Here is an 18340-nt window from a genome sequence, read left to right on the forward strand (position 1 = left end):
GTGTGGTCATTAAATATGTATTCTGATATATGTTCTTCACAGAAAATGAGCCAAAGCCAGTGAGTCTCAGTTTGAAAAATTAAATAATTATATAATTTTTCTTTTATTAAAAAGTGAAAACGGGTCCCACAGACCGTACACCACACAAGGGTTAAAACAATGAAACAGTTTTTTTTCAGCCTTACCTCCTGCCAAAAAAAAAATACCCGAACCAATCTATTCTCACTTGGATAGTAGCACTGTGTTCCTCCTGGTGATGTTCTTATGCTTAAAAACTTGAGTTTTGGTTTAACTGTTTTTAAACATCTCTTTATTTTTAGAAATTGCCAGCATCTTTAAACTCTTCACCACACTGCCTGCTAGTCAGAAAGGCATGTGATGTTGAGTAAAGCTATATCTCAATTTCTAATATTTATTTCCACCTAAACCCTATTAAATATTTCAGTTTTAATTTAAAAACATAAGTTTTAGTTCTTCAAGATATAAAAATTAAATATCCCAATGTTTTCAATACAAAAAGACATTTTTACAGGATTTTACAGGAAATTATGTGTAGATGTGTTAAAATAATCACCTTAGAAAGAATGAGGTCACCCAGCCACCGCACACAGTCCACATAGTTTCTGTGAATGTCCCGTGTTGAAAAGTCAGGAAAGTGAATTTTCTCTGAGACGAAAGGCCTGAAGTAGAAACACAAACACAATGAAGAGACAGTCGTCATTGGAGAAAAAAAAGAAAAAAGATTTGTCTTCACATTTAAAAGATATTTATACCTGTTGGTTTTTGAGGGGTTATACTCGTATGACCCACGGATGGCCTTCTGCATCCTTTCAGAATTGATACGCCAAAGTTTTAGAGAATGGTCCATGCCACAAGACATGATCTTCTCACCCAGCAAATCAAAGTCCTACAGGACAGGAAAAAGGAATTCTGTTATTGTTATTAAAAGAATAAAGCAACGATCTAACATTAACAATACGTTTGTGAACGTGTTGATGTGAGGGGTGAACCAGAGGTGAATGACACTCACAGCGCTCAGGACTTCATCTCTGTGACCCTCCACTCCCCCAAATATAGCAACTAATGTGTCTGTCTGTATGTTCCACAGGCGCAGGGCGTGATCTAAAAGAAAATAACAACACATTTGATAAATGATTGATGTTCCAGCCACAAAACAATCGGAAGAAGATAAGGGACACAATATCACATGACCAAGTTTGACCTACCTTTTCTCTTGTAGTTAATTAGAGGTGTAAAAGTATATGTATGACTGTATATACAGTCAATAAACTTGTGACTCTGTGTGTGACTGTGTGACTCTGCCAATATACAAATTATATTTAGTTAAATGTTTGAACACCTTACCTTTGCTGACAGACAACAGGAGATTTGGGTCCCTTGGATGAAATTTGAGCTCATTGATGGCATTTCCATGTCCTACATAGTGCTGGACAATAATAAAGTATTATATTACATTACAGTATTTGACCTGTCCAGACAGATTAAGACTTATTTTTTTACATCAAAGTCAGGACAAATTTGCCATAATATGGACAAGAAAATACATTTTTGCCACTTCAATAAAAAACCCTCCATTTTACAGATCATAGTCAACAATATATTGTTTTGTTTTTAATAAATCAAATTTTATAACAGAATAATTATAATTTAACTAGATTTACTCTATTTTTGAAAATTTTAGAAAAAACAAATCTACTAGTTTTAACACAATTCATTCATTCACAATTAATTTTATCTAAATAAAAATCTACATGACCTGAACCATAATTTGACAGGTGATCTATGTGTGAACAAAATATTAGTCTTTTTAAAACAAAATGGTGGTTTCAGTTTAAAGCCACTGACCTAACGTTAAAACATCTAACATTTTTATAGAATAGCAATGCTTTTGTCATACCTTGATGCACTGCATTGAGATGTGATTTATGACCCGAATTATACCACGGGAACCAGCTACAGCGAGCAGTGGGTGACTCGTGTTGGTGTCGTACGTCCAGGCACATGTATAGAAGTTCTCTTCTGCCTTTTGGCATAAATGTAGTTAAGGAAAGCCAGAGAATAGGTCAGATTACCCAAGGCTGACATTACAGAATTATAGCTGGAATCTATGAAATAAACTTACATATTATAAAAGTATCTAAATCCAAATCAATTTAAATGATAAAGCATATTTAAAAACAAGCTGAAACCAAAGTGCTGTACAGTGACAATAAAAACACAGGCATAAAACTAAAATGGACATGACAGAATAATTCAGAAGACAATAGAACAGACAAAACTTGTACCAACCCAGTCAAATGCCAATATAAAAACAAATATGTTTTTACAGAGATTAAAAAGAAGAAGTGGGGGATATTCCTGGTGACCAGGGGCAGCTTGTTCCACAGTTTAAGAGCTGCAACAACAACAAAAGTGTGATCCCCTGAGCTTCAAACTTAATTTTGGGACAATTAAGTGCCACTGGCCTTGGGTTTGTGCAGAAAATTAGGCTGGAGAAAGTCAGACAGGTAGATAGAAACCAGACCATTTAAGTATAAGCCCAGAAAGCAGGAGAAAACAGGAGAAATATGTTATATATGACATGACAAGCAGGTAAAAGGATACATCTGCATCCACATAGGACTGAAGGAGCCTTATTTCTCCCTGAGAGTGACATTCATACAAAGTTACCTTGGGGAGAAACAGAGCATTATATTAGCTTCTCACAACAAAACTTAAATTAAAACGACATTTACAAACGTAGGCGAACACTATAGTAATAGTTGAGTTAAAACAATGTTTTTAGCTATGCATTTCTAAGCTGTTGCTATTATACTTACATGATTTTACATGCTGTGCTAAGGTTTTTCTTTCTAATAATTCTTACTTCAATTTATGACACATTGAATAATTTGAATTAAAAACTAATATTCTAAGTGCAAGGTAGGATAAAATATCCTTTTATATGTTTGGCATATCCTTAAAGTTTATGTTAACGTTGTTTAATATGTCAACACAAGTCATATTAATCTCTTTGCAAATAAAGAATGAAATATCAATGATTAATGTGGCCATTCATAACTCACCCTGTTGCTCCCAACAGTGGCAAAAACCAGAGGATCCCCCTCTTTGCTGTGCCAGTTGAATTGAACTCCAAATAATGGCTGACCGTGGTCTTCCTATAGAAACAAATGTATTTTTTAAAATCTGCAATGGTCACATGATGAATTGAACTAACAGCTTTTTGGTCTCACATACTTTCAGACTGTTAACACATTTAAAAGAGAATCTGCACTTTTTGGACTTCCACTTGCCCTTGCCCCAGCTCTTTCTGCCTGGGGCATTGGCAGTGTTTGTGGGTGTGTCTGGGCGCTCTGTGTTGGTGCCACTTTCAACACTGACAGCATCGTCCTGGAGAATAAAAAAAAAGAAAAGAAATGTAAATTGTGTCGAGTATATTCATTACATTTATGTAATTCATACCCAGGTTACTGGATATGAATCCAAACAATTGAAGAAATATCGGGTCGCAATTCACTTTGTTCAGCGAGCAGCTTTTATTTTGAGATGCACTGCCACAAGGTCAACTTTTCACTAGATATTTTTTAATGTGGGCATTTCAAACACTTTGTTAAGGAAAATAAGGAGAAAAAATGGCTGAGAAGGGAGTCTTTGCAGATGAACAACATACGACCAGAAACTTGTTCCAACTAAAAATTAATTATGGCACACGTGGTCTGGTGTTTTTATGGAAAGACCCTCCATCATCTACACCTAAAGCATTGTAATAGCGTATTGCTTGCACATAACACCCATTAGACGTAATGCTTGATGAAAGTTTCCTTCTAATAGAGATATATTTATCAAAACATTATTCTCTTTTTATGTTTACCATTACAATCCACTTTAGCTGCCAATGCTAACGCCCACTTCACTTTGCACTTGAACTGTTTCTCTACGAGTTCAAAGTCGGCGTTTTAAGAGCACAGTCGCAAAAAATAAACGTACATATATACACGGGTGTAATTGACATTTAATCGTGCTATGTAATACATTTAGCATTACCGTCCATTTGGAGCAGATCCCTGAATACAACAATAATAAACAAAAGCTAGCACCTAGCCGGCTACTTATGCTCTATGCTAACCGGCTAAAAGCTTAAAATTGTGCTCAGCTGTCGCTGCATAAAAGAACGTGGTGTAACTTCTTACATTCTCGTCTCCAGATATATCGGGGTTACTGTTCTCGTCACTACTCAGTTTTTGTTTTTTCGATGGTATTTCCTTTCCCGCTTGAGAAGGAGACTCGGACATGTTCTTATTTTCCCTCATTTTGGCTTAAACACCACCTCTTCCGGTCCGTCGCCGCCGCAAGCGTTGCTGGGTAACGTCACTGTACAAAAAATAATTAAAGATATATATATATATATAGTGTATTTCATTTATTTAAGAAACACAAAGTGATAATTATCTGTAAACAACGATTTACAACAGCTATACGGTATATTTTTGTTGAAAGATTTGTTAAATATACATTTTATCAGTCTGTATACAATACTTAAGATTGTTAAATAGTTTTAAGTGTTTTAAGATCATTAATCAACAATGGTGAGATTTCTCTTATGAGCTCATCCTTGTCCTCCAACACATTCCTGTTTCTTTGGGTTTTACTTGTAACCGGCAATGAGATGCATTACCCACCCCATACCAGACAAAGGAGCAAACCTGCTGCAAATGAACACAACCACAGTGAAATGCATGTTTAGTGAAATGTCAAAATTTAATAAGGGCAAAGTTTTTTAGGACATATTTCCTTTTTATAAAATTAAAACATTTATTTAAAAAAAATGTTAGCATGTTTTCTTTGAAATCTGAAAAAGTTCATCATTATCGTTCTCCCAGCAAGACAGCCTGCCAGGGTCTTAAAGTGAAGTAGCTTCAAGACATAATCATTTCTGCATCATCAAAAGAGGCTTCGCTCATCCCCTCAGAGAGCCCTTCATCATCGTCTTCTTTCTCCTCCTCCTCTTCAGCTGGTCTCTTTACTCCCCTCTGTTTCGACAGGGCCATGGCGTAATGAATGTTGTACATGTTAAAGTCACACCTATTAAAAATAAACATGATCAAATCATAGCTTAAACAGACAACTACATTGATATTAAAGTCGGGAAGTCGGGGAATTTTATGTATTGAAGCAACAAAACCACTTACAGTTTTGACAGGCTGTCAAAGTGTCTCTGGATGCTCTTCTGCAGAGCCTGCAGTGTGGGCAGTATGGCTCCAGACCTGTGTACAAAAGGAAACTCTCTCCACAAACTGGACCAAACAGACCAAATCCAATTTTGTTCTATGTGTGTGTATGTCATGAAACCTGTTTTTGAGCTTCTGTCCATGCAGCATGAGCAGATTCTGGGCCCACGTCATGTAGAACTGCAGATGACTTGTCTTCTCTAAACACCCTGCGATAAATCCCAGCATCTTTTCTACATAAATGTCAGGAAGAAAACTGCAGACCAAAGGGACTGGAAAACCAACACAGACAAAAAAACATAAGTTTTATGGTGATATTAGTTAGTGAAATCATCTTGTGTACATTTGGTTTGGTAGTTGACTCACTCTGTCCGTGTGGCACTGTCTCCAGCACCTCCTGCTTGAGGGCCTTTTCATTAAGTCTGAATGCCAGGATAATAGCTGACACCCACTCTTTGAGGCGCAGCTGCTTGTGTATGCTGGCCGGTGTCACGTCCAGGTCAAGGTCATATGGATCAAACACCATAGAACCATCAAGAGAGTAGACCAGCAATCCCTCAGTGGTGGTGGCCGCCCAGCTACGACCTGAGAGAACAAGCCACTCTATCACTATGTGACTTTAGAACCTTTGACAGCAGGTCTTCTGCAGTGTTTCTGGCCATTTCTCTATAACAACGTCCCAGATTTAATAATATAGAATGATAAAAAAATGTAATGTTATGAAAAGGTTTTACAAACTATTAAAAGCCTACACTTAGCTAGAACTTATAAAAAATCTGTAGATGATACTTTTACCAACAGATACCACAAAAATAAAAAGGTTAGTCAAAACAAGCCAAGAATTTGAAATAGCTTAAAGTTGAGTGAAAACCTACCAGTTGGAGAAAACCGCAGTGAGCTGACTCTGATCTCTGGTTTGAAGTGACGTGAGCTCATGTCACCTTTTTCAAGAACACACAGGTTTGAGAAGACTCTCATGAGTACATCGGCACCAAATCAGATAGAAACACAATGGACTCGGGTGTAGCCAAACCTTTTCTGACTCCGGGAAGGCTGATGTTGACTCCATCTCCATCTCCAGCTCCTTCATCCACCAGAGCTAGACTGCCGAACTCTGTCATTTTCCGTCTGTCCAGGAATTCCTGCGGGAAAATTGATCAACTCTACTTATTCAAAACCCATTTTCAGAATAGTTTTTTTTATCAGGAATTTTAAAGATGACGACTGTATTAAAACCTTTTTTATTTCACACAGATGGCTGTAAGAAACTGAGGAAAATTGGGGTTGCAGTTTTTTTAGATTCTCAAGGGGATTTTTCTCATATTCTTGCTGTATTAAAGACCTGAGATGTTCAACACCTGGCACTGTTGTCTGACTGATAGATCTAGCCACAGGTAGGCCAGTTAAACAATTTACAGCCTGAACACATTACTCTCCAAACACGTTTTGTTGAAAGCATGAACTTTAAGATTATGTTCAGACATCAAAAGCTCAGAATTTACCTCCATAGCATCGAAGGACAGGTTGCAGGAGATTTCAAACTTCTTCATCAGCATCTGCTCTTTCACATTGTAGATGCACACAAACTTGGACTGTCCTCCTGCCAAAATAGACTCACCATCTGCCGCGTAGCACAGACATGTAAAGGACCTGATGAGTGGATAAACAAAAAAAATTAGTCTAAGGGGAGAGAGAAAGAAAGAGAAAGAGAGAAAGAAAAAGAAGTGTTTACTCACTTCCCCTTGGCCGAATGTTTGGCTGTAATTTTGTCAGTCTCCTTGCGGCCCATTGCCAGGTCGTGGCGTCCAGCCACAGAGCCAGTTTGCGTGGCTGAAAGTGGGTTCCAGAAGGTGATCTCGCCATTCAAAGTGGCAACGGCCAACTCCTGACCATCGGCTCGGTACGTCACGCAGAGACCTGAATGTAAAAGGAGGATGGAAGAAGACGGACTTTTAATATTAAAGTAATTGATTTTTAAAAAAGGATATTTTAGAAGCTGTGGCCAGTGCTGTCATTTACCATCAGAGGTTAGGGATAGTGTTTCCTTGACCTGCCAATTTTCCAACAGGTCCCACAGACGGACTGTACGATCCCATGAGACACTGGCCAGAATTGACTGGATCGGACTGAAACACAGGCCACTTACGGGACCCTCATGACCACCAAGAACCTAATGAATAACAGACAGTGATTCAAAAACATGGATGGTGACCAAAAAAGAAAATTGCCTATAGAACTGCTCCACAAAACATGCACAGAAATGTGTTTCCCCAGAATTTTGATTAGGACCCATTTATTATAAATATGTTTTACAATAAATTTATTTTTTACAAGGTTTAGATAGAATTTGTTATTTAATTTAATCTACATCTGTTCAATGTAACCTGGTTCCTCAGCAAAGAAGGTTATGACAGTATATTAATCCAGTATGTCAGTGGAACAAATCTGAAATAGATGAAGACAAAGAACCAGCTTCAGAGCTCATCTTATTTGAACCACACACATTTGGATCTGGTTTATGAAGCAGCTTTGTCAAGTGCAGTTATAAAACTAGCCATGTTCAAACATGAGTTCAGAAAATGAGGGTCTGTGGCAGATTCTGGGGGGACTTTATCTATGGTCAATAAGGTGATAGGTGTAAATACCTCCAACAGCCTGCCTGTCTGCACTGACCATAAGAAGATCTCAAAGGAATCCTGGGCTCCTGCACTCACTAGTTCTCCACTGCTGTCCACTGCCAGGGTGCAGAACTGTGCAGGGCGAGGAGAAGTGAATGTACGAAAGTTTCGGTATCTGGGGAAAAAAAAATCACCAATTTACTGTTGGTCACATTTCCAAAATTTTGTTGTGCTCCTATCATCAATTCAAACCAAATTTGGTTTCACCTGTGCAGGTCGAATGCTCTGACCGTTCCGTCCAGAGAAGCGCTGACAATGACGAAGCCACTGGAGGTGAAGGTAACGCAGGTGACACTGCTGCTGTGCTCGGTGAATGTGACAAAGCAGAGGCCACTGTTGGAGTTCCACACTTTGATCTGAATGAAATGAAATAAATTATTAGCTTCTGTTCTCATAACTTTGTTTTTGTGTGATTGTTTTTATATCCCAAACTATGATGTGTAACCAAGCAGGTAGAGCAGGAAATACCTTGACAGCTCTTTTAATAATAATAATTCTTATATATATATATATATATATATATATATATAAAATAAGATATATAATTAAGATCTCTAACATCTCTAAGTATAAGAATCAATGCCATTATTACATTCAGATCTGCTGTTAAGCTTCATCCAACAGAGTCAAAGATGTGTTCTCACCTTTCCATCGTCTCCTCCCGTCACAATGTACTGTCCATCTGGTGAATAAGCCAACGAGGCCATGTTGTTAAAATGTCCCTGCTGCTTAAATACATAGGACTCGCTCTGCCACTCCCACACCAGTAATTGACCCATGCCTGGAAAAGATGCACCAAAAAAATACAGTAAACTAACTGCATTCTGATTTAAATAGGCATCCAAAACCATTAGACTTTTACCTGAGCAACCAAATCCAATCCAGTCTCCAGAGTTGTTTATGGCCACAGAAGCAATTCTCTGGTCTGATATACTGCACAAAAACACAAACATTTTTATCCAAAACCTGCCACTTCTCTTTGGCTCTTTTCCTTTTTGGGTTGTTTCTCACCTGAGCGAGTGGATGAGGTTGAATTCTGGGAGTTCATGCAGGTGGAAGATACCGGAGGCAAAACCTGTGACCAGGATGTGTGTCTGCTTATGATAGGAAGCAGCTGTCAAATTGTTAAAATCCCCCTCTTTGTTGAAGTAGTGTCTGTAGAAGTAAATTAACATTTTATAGCTTCAAAAATCTTTAACGTCTTATGCTTTGTAACAAATGTTGATACAGCGGAGGAACTCCTTACTTGCTGAGCTGCCTGTATCGAACATTTTTCGTGTCTTTCCCTTTGGAAATTTCGGCTTTTCCTCGGATCACTTCTCCTTCCTCTCCCTCCAGCCTCTCCTCTTCCTCCTCATGTTGCCCCGGCTCAGGTTTGTTACGTCTCTTTGCCAGGGTAAGACCATCCAACTCAGTGTCACTCTCCCAGACACACAGTGCCCCATCCTGGCTTACAGTGTACAGCTAGAAGAATGTAAAACTTAGTCTTTCAGAGTCGCTGCATGAATTATTTGCAACAGAGGAGGAAATGAACTCACATCCAGACTGTCCTTTTCAAAGAAACAACCGACAATCATGTCCTTGTGTCCACCCAGGGAGTAGTAAATGAGGTTGGACCATCGCTCTGCACCAAACACCCATGTGGACATGTCTTTGCTGCCCACAACAAAACACCTAGAGGACAAACGTCAATTTTTTTTCTTCCTTTTTAGCTCATCTACAGGCTTCTAGTTTCACTGTTTCTTACTTGGAATCGTCTGTCCAGTCAATGCAAGTGGTTTCATCATAAGGACCGTAATAACTCTTGTCCAGCACAAAGGCGTTAAACTCTCGCTGCTTCCCGGGAGCATGGTACATCAGAGCTACGTTTTCTTTTGTGACAACAAACTTCCTGATGGGACAGTTACAGAGATCAGGATTCCAGGACAACAAACAAAAAATAAAGCCATTCAATGTGGTTTAACAGCTATTCTTACCTGCCGTCAGGTGAGAAACGGATGCTGCTCACAGGCTTGTGGAAGTGGAAATGATGAAGAATGGCTCGTGTGATGAGACTGACTAATAAAGCAGCACCATCTGCACAACACAAACACCACAAGGACTGTAAAAACTTTCAGGTGTCTGCTTGTATTATTCAGGTTTGTGGTAAGATTTAGTTCAAAGCCTAGCTTACCTTCGTCAACTAATATTGCCAGGTTTCCATTAGGAGACAAACCCACACAAGTAATGTTCTTTGTGGTGGAGATGGGCAATGTCTCTGAAGTGTTGCTTGGGGTGCAAGAAAAGTAAACTATAAATAAACTACAAGCTCCAACCTTATTTCATAAAATAGTTTAATAAAAGGTAAAGATGCATGTTGAGGACAGACTTATTAACTCCAAGTAAATATAACTCATACCAAGAGCCTTAATACAAATCAAATATTTTCTGACACATAAAAGGCAAAGTTATTTGGAGGAAAAATGGAGAGGCACGTAACACAAACAACACTATCCCAATAAGAAACACATATGTGGGTGGATAATGCTTTGGAGATGCAGTGTCACCAGCAGAAGGAAACACTTTTAATGAATAAAACGAGCAAAGCTAACAAATGCATTTTTAAGTGTTATAGTTTTGTTTGAGGTGAATTTAAAATGATAGAGGCTTTCTAAATAAAGCACTTGAACTGATCTGTGTTAAAAGTTTTATGTAAAAAACATGAAGTAATTGTTTTTTCTAATGTTATTGTTCTCAAAAAGTATGAAAAAAACTTACTTTTTCAAGTCGAAAACTGAGACTCTGTTTCCAACCGGACTGATAACAGCATTGCCATCTTTGGAGAAATTTAGATTCCCCTGACGATAAACTGCACCGAGCAAATTAGAAAACTACAAAAATTGACAGAAGATGTTTATTGTTTATATTTATTAAACATGTGTGTACAAATTATACCATACAACCAAATCGTTCACAATACTAATTATTTAGCCATAACGTACAAGTAGGTTTGAAATACGTCAGGGTAACCTACAGAAGTTGCCACTAAATTTATGTAAATAAAACCCTATCTGCATTCAATTAAGATAACTTTAAACATGTTATTAAAGTGTTAAAGCAGCATCAACACTATGTGACAATACAAAAATTAATAGATTTTAAGATATTGTGCAAGTTTTTAGAAATTGTAGCAAGAATCCCCATAGCGTACTTACCCTGTACGCAAACTTCATCTTGACAACGCTTGGTGTTGGCGCGTTTTCGAAGTTTAAAAAAAGTAAATATTATATTTCGAGTCACCTATAAAGACGAAATTTAGAGCTTCTGTAACACATGCTTCATTTTCTTCCACACATGTGGTCTTATTCTTGTTGACACTCGTCACTTCCTGCCAAAGCTGAGCAACATTTTCTGGGGAAAATTGCGCCCTCTAGTGTCACGGAGAAAACATCTCCACACTTTGCTCGAAAAGAAATCAAGGTATTAATTAAATGAGGGAAGAGAAGGTTTTCATTATTTAGAACAAGACTAAACTGCAGTTGTTTTGGGGGAATCTCACTTAATATGAGTTCAACTGGCTTATTCCTACAAACCAAGAGAATTAATGTGAGTGAAATCAGACATTTGATATGGGTAATTTACAAATAAAACCCGTTTTTGAAATACCGACTGTTTTATGTGTTTGTGGGATGTTGTACTATATTTGTTGTTGTTGTTTCTGTTTGTTGTTTACTGAGTTGCATCTCACACCAAAAAACATGCAAGCAAACAGCTTGCAACGTATCCACGGAAGCATGTTGGAAATATATCTAAAGATTCTGCTCTTAATTCTAAATAGGATATTATTTGGGTACAATAAAATATGCACATTACATACCCACAAAATATAGCATTACTTAGAGTAGAAGAATATATGCTATTTATGTCCAGTCCAAATGACACACCTGAAAATGGGCGAGGCCATGTTGTCTTTTCTTTGTTTCCTTGTTGGAGCCTCATACAATCCAACGCATTCATTTTTCATAGCCACACTAGATTATTCATGAACTGGCAGCTACAGCGTACACACTCTGCACATGACACCATAAAGAGACGACTGTTAAACTGCTGTTGAAATAATGACTAAAATAGTCTGCATTGTCATCTTTATTTTAAAGTAAACAGTACTTTAAAACAGTGAGGTAAACTGTTACTTTTGTAAAACCCAGCACCAGCAAAATGAATAAAACTACTAACAAATCTTTTCTACTGTGTTAACAATACCCTTTTTTCACCTTATTGTTTTGTGCCAAAGGTCAAAACAAGGTACAACGTGCAGTCGGACATATTTTTGGCCCCCAGATGTACACTCCAAACAGCCATAGACGGTTTCTCGCTTCTGGTTTCCCATGCCACACAGCGCACAGGGTCCCTTAGAGATGTTGTGTTTGAGCAGGTTGACTCTGGTGTGGCTGCTCTCCCTCAGGTAGGCTGTGGACACATCTGTCATGCTGGCGGCCTTCTCGTAGTAGTCTGTCACCATGTCGTCCATGTATGTGTCTGTGTGGGTAAGCTCCTCAAACGTCCTGTCGTCTGCGGTTGTGATGGATCAGGTTAAAATGATGCTGAAGTTATTGTTCGCTGATAGTGTGTTTGATGTCAGAACCTCACCTGCCCTAAAGGGGTTTCCGTAGATGATACCAGACAGGAACCGACGCAGTCGGCCTACGGAAAATAGACCAATGAAGCCCCCTAGTTGCTCTCTGATCTGCTCCCTCTCAAATCCACCTTGGGATTCTGGAGCTACACAGATATCTGAAAGGAAATATCAAAGAAACTCTTCACTAAAACTTTGCCAAATAACATGTATACATACATACATGTGGGTGGTAAACTACGCTGCCCACACTGTAAAAACACCAGTGTTACCTAACGTGTTTTTCTGTAGCAACCCGATATGTCAGCACACATCAACTCTAGTTACTTTAATTGTATTTTACCACATTGGGACTCAGAGCCTTTACTGTTCTGATCTGATGGTTTCATGTATTTTATTTTCACTAGTTTCCCAGACATTTTATTTTGATAAGTTGCCACTTCCTCCTTTTAATTTATTGGTGCTAACAAATTTCTGGATACACTGCTTTTTTTCTTTTTTGCCACAGTTGACTTACTAAGTAAATGTTTGTTTGAGCTATTTTTGTAATTGTTTAAAAATGTTTTGGTATTTTTTGCAAATTAACCCTAAATGTTTCCACTCTAACTACTGGTTCGTTTTCTATACATTTTGGGCTGTTTGGTTGACTGTTTTATTTAACAGTTTCAAAATTAGTTAGCCCAGTCATGTACTTCTACTGTATGTGTTTATCTGAGTGTAGCAGGCAAAAGTAAAATGCAAAAATATATAAAATTATACTTTTATTATAATACTACTGTAACAAACTCAAGGCAAGTAGTTTTGCCAGGATAATAGATCAATTAATTTGTATATCACATCTAAAAAACATTCCTACCCAGACGCCCATCCAGACGCACAAAGAGCTCACAGATGCTGAAGGCGATGGTAGTGTGAGCCGGGATGACGATGGCTTTGTCTCGACCTTTGGGATTCCTGCCGTTGTCGATCTGAAACTGCAGCAGCAAGTGAGTTTGTTATAGTTTGATCATTGTTTTCTCTTCAGTTCTGGTATAAATTATTTCTTTAAATTATTTTTTTTATTTATTGTTTTTATAAAGTTTCTGCAAAAAAATAATACCCCTAGTACAGAGAACAGAAAAGTCAACAACTCAGGCTCATCTGAATCAATATAACAGCAAATCGTAATATAGATTAAACCCTCGTTTTGTCAATATTGTCACAGATTTGTTGGTATTGGAAACGCAGTGTCAGGACCAATATTGCTCTCCAAAGTTGAGAGGTCAGTTACAAAATCATCAGATTTGGAAAATCAATCAATTTAGACTCTCGTTTGTGTTCTTTAACTCAACCTCAAATATAACTTCAAACCTAGGGCTACATGTATTTATACCTCTTTCTCTCTTATAAATAGTTGGTTGACTTCATGTATTATCTGTTTGTATGTTTTGAATGTCCTGCTGCACAACCAACTGTCCTCTGGGGACAGTAAAGTGAAGACAGTAAAGTTGAACATAGAACAAATCTATCATAGACTGTGTATTTACCCTCATGGTCGTCCCTCTCATTCCGGCGTGCACAGTCAGGGAGCACTGGCGAGTCGTTCGAATGCTCTCCACAACCACACACAGGACACTACGCCCATTATCCTTAGACTGACGGACCAGGCAGTGATCCAAGTCCACTTTCCTGAGGACAGAGCATGGCTCAAATCCTGATTTCATGGATATAAACTGTAATTCAGTGAAACATGAGTAGGTTCTCTATCTTCTAACATGTACAGTTTGCTTGTGTCAGGTTACATAATTATTTATTCATACATTCAGGGAATCTCCTCTACTCACATTTCCTTTGTCAACAGTTTTTTTTAGAATTTTTTAAAAAACTATGTTAATTGACATTGGGACAGTGGTACAACAACAATAAATATTTTGTTTTTTTGCCTTTTAAATACTACAACACAGGAAATGGTTGAAAACCACAAAGTCATGCATGGTGAACAGGTTCTACGAAATCATCGCACAAATATTGCAGAGATGTCATAAATCAGGAAAAGGGTGAGCTAAAAGCAAATAATTGACTTCAAGATCACTATAAGCATTTATCAGAAATATCAAGATTGAACAGATAGCTGAATGTTAGCCAGTCGGAATTTATCCAATCAGTCTTAAGTGCTATCAATATGATAATAGCAATGATAACAATAATGATGGTACTCATGTCTTTGTGCAGCATGCTGGGATACCTGGAGTTGAGTTCTCGCAGTAATGTTGGAACCTCCAGTTCATGTTTGGTCACAATACCAAAGGATGCTTTGACAGCCACAGAGTCGGACCCACTAATGTTGAAGCCCACATCGTTAATGATGTGGTTGCCCAGTCGACCGTTGAGGGCCACATCAGATTTGTCTTCATAGTTAAGAAGCTGGTAAGAAGACACTCCTGTACCGGTACAAAGAGAAAATAATTCAGCCAAGTAGATACATTGAAGTGAATGGCACTTTTTAGTTGTTGGAACAAATGGAAATGATCTCTGAGCTATGGGTTAGCCAAAAATGGTCTGACCCAACACTGCTAGCATTTCACTCATACCTTGTGTATGACAAACATGAAATCTCAAGTCTAGAAGAATTGGCAGGCTACCTGGAAAACCCTATGATAATTTTAGTGTAGGTGATAAAAGACACGAGTCAATAATATAAGTTAGTCTGAAGCTTTGCAATTTCTGAAGGGTTGCAATGGTTACAGTACAATAAACCTGTCCTGTGAGGGTAAAGTACAACTGCTTATCATATGTGTCCAAAGTAAATTACTGCCTCTATTATGTGTTGTATATCAATGTAAACTTAAACATTACAGTTTTTATGTCTTGGCCTACCTTAGCAAAAATAAACATAACAATGTTTGCATTAACTGCTTGATGTTATATCCCTGGTGTGTTGGTGTTTAAAAAAAAAGGACCAAATAAAAAAAAAAACAGGTGAAACAGCCTCTAATGAATACACATTTGGACCTTAGCTATTCCGAATGTGGGAGATATGGAAGATGTGACCCACATATATGTGGGTCACATCTCTGCCAAAAACAAAATGAAAGCTGTAGTTGGACCAGTCAGAGTAGCCTACTTTAGATGAAGACATGAACTAATACTAAAGGAAGCTAAAGGAAAAACCAAAGGGTTCTGTTTTTTGTTGTTGTCATACCTGCTGTGATCTCCTTCTCCCCCACCAGGATGTCTTTGAGGGAGAACGGGGTGGAGGCATATTTTTTCTTCTTCAATAAACGTCTTTTTCTCTTCTTGGTGACCAGACTAAGGGGCTGGTAGCGATCGGCCTCACTCAGGCTCGGCACAGGGATCAACCTGCCTGTATCTCCTACTTGCTTTACAAAGTTCTTAGTGGCTGCAGCAAACATTCCCAGTGATCTATCAGCAATAAACACACACAAGAAAAGGCAGACGCTCACAAGACTTTGCTGTTGTTTGGTGGAGCAGCTCTACCAAGTAAGGAGGCTGTGTCAGGTGTTCTCTTTCACACTCCTGAAATGTTAAATAATGCAGGTGGTGTGAAAGGTAATATGGTACTAGGTTCTGTGTGCTAACCTGGTCACTGCAGACCTGCTGCCTCCTGTCACATGACAGACTGCCAAGTGGGGAAAAGTTGGCACTGGTGACCCAAGGAGATTTTCAATACTCATAACTCTGAGTACAAGTTCTATTTTAGTCATATCTTGGTGAATATTTGAAAAGATGGAACCTAGAAGTTGTTGTAGATATTGAAGATAATGGGAGAACATTTAATGCCTGACTTCCTGTCGCTTTTAGAATATTGATTGTGAATGTGTTCATTTAGAATATGAAAATAATATATATAAACTATATATATAAATAAACTTGATATATGTTTTTTTTTAATTTAGTAATATTTTATCATTTTAGAGATTTCTATGTGATTTTTAACCTTCCTGCAGTTGAATGATAACTTTCTCCAGAGCTGCTTCCATTCAGTGTGTCTCCTGTGTGGGTGATCCAGGGCTGGTCCCTCCTGTGGTTACACTGCTGTCTGGCCCATACTGTATGTCCAGAAATAGCATGTGAAACCCCACATGTAAGACTCTGTCTTAACGTGACTGGTCAGGTCAGTATTAGCTTCATGTTCAACTGCTCTCTGTAATTTTCAGTTCTAGACTATAAGAGATTGTGAGATCATTTAAAGTATGCTTCAAGGACCAGAAATCTTCTTAAGCTATGGTACCATTACTACTGGTAGTACTTAGGTTCCCCCCAGAGGTACACAAGGGAATAGGACGTTTATTTCAAAGTGTTTGAGAAAAATAGTACAAATCACAGAGACAGCACAGGTAGTCCTGCAGGGACTGATATAGGCAAAGGTTTACAGTACAAGCTGAACTGAACATTTGTGTTTGTGTTGCAGGTGGTATGTAATGTAGTATAAAAAGATCAACAACCATTGATTTGCTGTTAAATTCTAAAAACAGCATTTGCTTTTAATTTTACAAACATGTTTGTAACATAAATGTCTCCCTTACTTACTCACTGCCCCTGACAGATGGACAGGATGAAGAATGAAACCAAACACTTACTTTTCAACAACCAGGTCATCACACCACATTAATACTTTGTATGTGCTGAAGTGAACTCTAATCTAACTTAGGAACTGTCTTTCCATTTCTGTTGGTTACTTTCTTTTCCCCTGCGATTCCCTAATGGGGAAACCAGTCTGTTCTTCAAACACTTCCTGTCGTGTTCTGCAAAGGACACACTTGAAATTTACTTTGCTCGCTGCTACAGTCTCACTCAAAGGCACACTGACATGTACTGTACATGATATGTAAATCACTGCTTTAAACAGTTGAACTCCGATGGAGACAGTGCTGATGGTAAAATATTTGGTGTTGTTTTGTTTAGGTCTCTACCGCTGGGATGCTGTTTCAGGAACTGACAGTCAACTTGAAGCTTGACCTGGAAATTGCATTAGATGAGCACAACACACGCACTGATGAGCAAACAGGATGGAGGACACAGATGTAGGTCAGTGATTCAGACAGAGGGCAACATAAAGAGCAGGTTACATGCAACATGTTCCATGTTGAACGTAAACAAAAATATGTTTTGGAGAAAAAGGAGAAGATAAACAGAATATATTACTGAAGATTTGAACGTATTATAACCAATTTGTGACTGTTGAATACACTTGGTGAGTTTGGGGCTTGATTCCACAATTTATATCCTAACTAAATGTATAACATGGTGGTCAGTATTGACCCTGTACCTCTGTCTTATGGAGGATGATCAACCATGTTGTTGTAGTTATAGGAGTAAACATTTCACATTGTAGGAAACTAAGTTAATTTAGGTGGTGAGTGATTCAATCCAAAATTTGGGTTACATGCCCATAGTTTGTAGTTTCTTGTTCGGTGTAGTATCAATAGCACTGGTAAAGTTATATAATTTTTCACTAATGCTCATGTTTATATTTAAAAAACTCAATGGCTAGTATGGGGATTGAGCCCATGACCTTGGCGTTATTAGCAACACGCTCTGACCAGCTTGGTGAGTTTGAGGCTTGATTCTCAGATTCGTATTCTTGCTAATTTTCAAGATGGTGGTCAGTGTTTACCTTGAACCACCTTGATCATTGTCAGCTAAACAACCATGTTGTTGTAGTTATCATGATAGCTCATAATTACATTTAAAAACCCCAATGGCCAGTATGGGGCTTGAACCCATGACCTTGGCGTTATTAGCACCACGCTCTGACCAGCTGAGCTAACCGGCCATGACATAAGACTGCAGCAGTT

General features: G+C 38.2%; 3 protein-coding genes and 1 non-coding gene across 4 annotated transcripts in view; all 4 read right to left on the minus strand.

Annotated features, from left to right (window-relative positions):
* eed (embryonic ectoderm development) overlaps positions 1-4373 on the minus strand; it is a 5765-nt gene extending 1392 nt beyond the window's left edge. The window contains exons 1-9 of the mRNA XM_008324550.3: positions 4212-4373; positions 3259-3411; positions 3087-3179; positions 2626-2691; positions 1919-2044; positions 1366-1447; positions 1031-1122; positions 774-907; positions 575-680 (exon numbers count right to left, since the gene is read on the minus strand). Of these exons, the coding sequence (XP_008322772.1) occupies positions 575-680; positions 774-907; positions 1031-1122; positions 1366-1447; positions 1919-2044; positions 2626-2691; positions 3087-3179; positions 3259-3411; positions 4212-4331 (972 nt within the window). The 5' untranslated portion in view covers positions 4332-4373. The remainder of the gene's footprint in view (positions 1-574; positions 681-773; positions 908-1030; positions 1123-1365; positions 1448-1918; positions 2045-2625; positions 2692-3086; positions 3180-3258; positions 3412-4211) is intronic.
* A 387-nt stretch (positions 4374-4760) lies between these two features.
* Positions 4761-11301, minus strand: pwp2h (PWP2 small subunit processome component). Its single transcript, XM_008324551.2, has 21 exons — positions 11122-11301; positions 10685-10797; positions 10101-10195; positions 9904-10003; positions 9675-9818; positions 9466-9601; positions 9174-9391; positions 8939-9082; positions 8790-8860; positions 8572-8708; positions 8135-8283; positions 7895-8042; positions 7269-7419; positions 6986-7166; positions 6752-6899; positions 6283-6391; positions 6125-6190; positions 5616-5834; positions 5371-5521; positions 5211-5285; positions 4761-5103 (listed from the first exon to the last, which is right to left on the minus strand). The coding sequence occupies exons 1-21, from the start codon at positions 11137-11139 to the stop codon at positions 4938-4940; spliced, it is 2739 nt and encodes a 912-aa protein (XP_008322773.1). The 5' UTR covers positions 11140-11301; the 3' UTR covers positions 4761-4937.
* A 661-nt stretch (positions 11302-11962) lies between these two features.
* Positions 11963-16145, minus strand: pjvk (pejvakin). The gene is made up of 6 exons (XM_008324552.2): positions 15724-16145; positions 14767-14962; positions 14069-14210; positions 13399-13516; positions 12557-12700; positions 11963-12478 (listed from the first exon to the last, which is right to left on the minus strand). Exons 1-6 carry the CDS (start codon positions 15932-15934, stop codon positions 12177-12179), a joined length of 1113 nt encoding a protein of 370 aa, XP_008322774.1. The 5' UTR covers positions 15935-16145; the 3' UTR covers positions 11963-12176.
* A 2099-nt stretch (positions 16146-18244) lies between these two features.
* On the minus strand, positions 18245-18318 carry trnai-aau (transfer RNA isoleucine (anticodon AAU)). Its single transcript has one exon. It is a non-coding gene; the product is annotated as a tRNA-Ile (tRNA).
* Between the last annotated feature and the right edge of the window lie 22 nt (positions 18319-18340).

This window comes from Cynoglossus semilaevis, chromosome 14 (genome assembly GCF_000523025.1).
Source record: "Cynoglossus semilaevis isolate Cse_v1.0 chromosome 14, Cse_v1.0, whole genome shotgun sequence".
Taxonomy (NCBI): Eukaryota; Metazoa; Chordata; class Actinopteri; order Pleuronectiformes; family Cynoglossidae; genus Cynoglossus; species Cynoglossus semilaevis.

Bases quoted from the DNA above. Each gene is read 5' to 3' on its own strand.
- pwp2h (XM_008324551.2), bottom strand. The intron at 9,602-9,674 runs GTAAGAAACAGT...TTTGTCCTCTAG, and splicing joins GACTGGACAGACGATTCCAA to GTGTTTTGTTGTGGGCAGCA. The intron at 9,392-9,465 runs GTGAGTTCATTT...ACATTCTTCTAG, and splicing joins TTGAAAAGGACAGTCTGGAT to CTGTACACTGTAAGCCAGGA.
- pjvk (XM_008324552.2), bottom strand. From the start codon at position 15,934: ATGTTTGCTGCAGCCACTAAGAACTTTGTAAAGCAAGTAGGAGATACA. The intron at 14,963-15,723 runs GTATGACAACAA...GTACCGGTACAG, and splicing joins GGAGAAGGAGATCACAGCAG to GAGTGTCTTCTTACCAGCTT. The intron at 13,517-14,068 runs GTAAATACACAG...TTGCTGCTGCAG, and splicing joins TGAGAGGGACGACCATGAGG to TTTCAGATCGACAACGGCAG.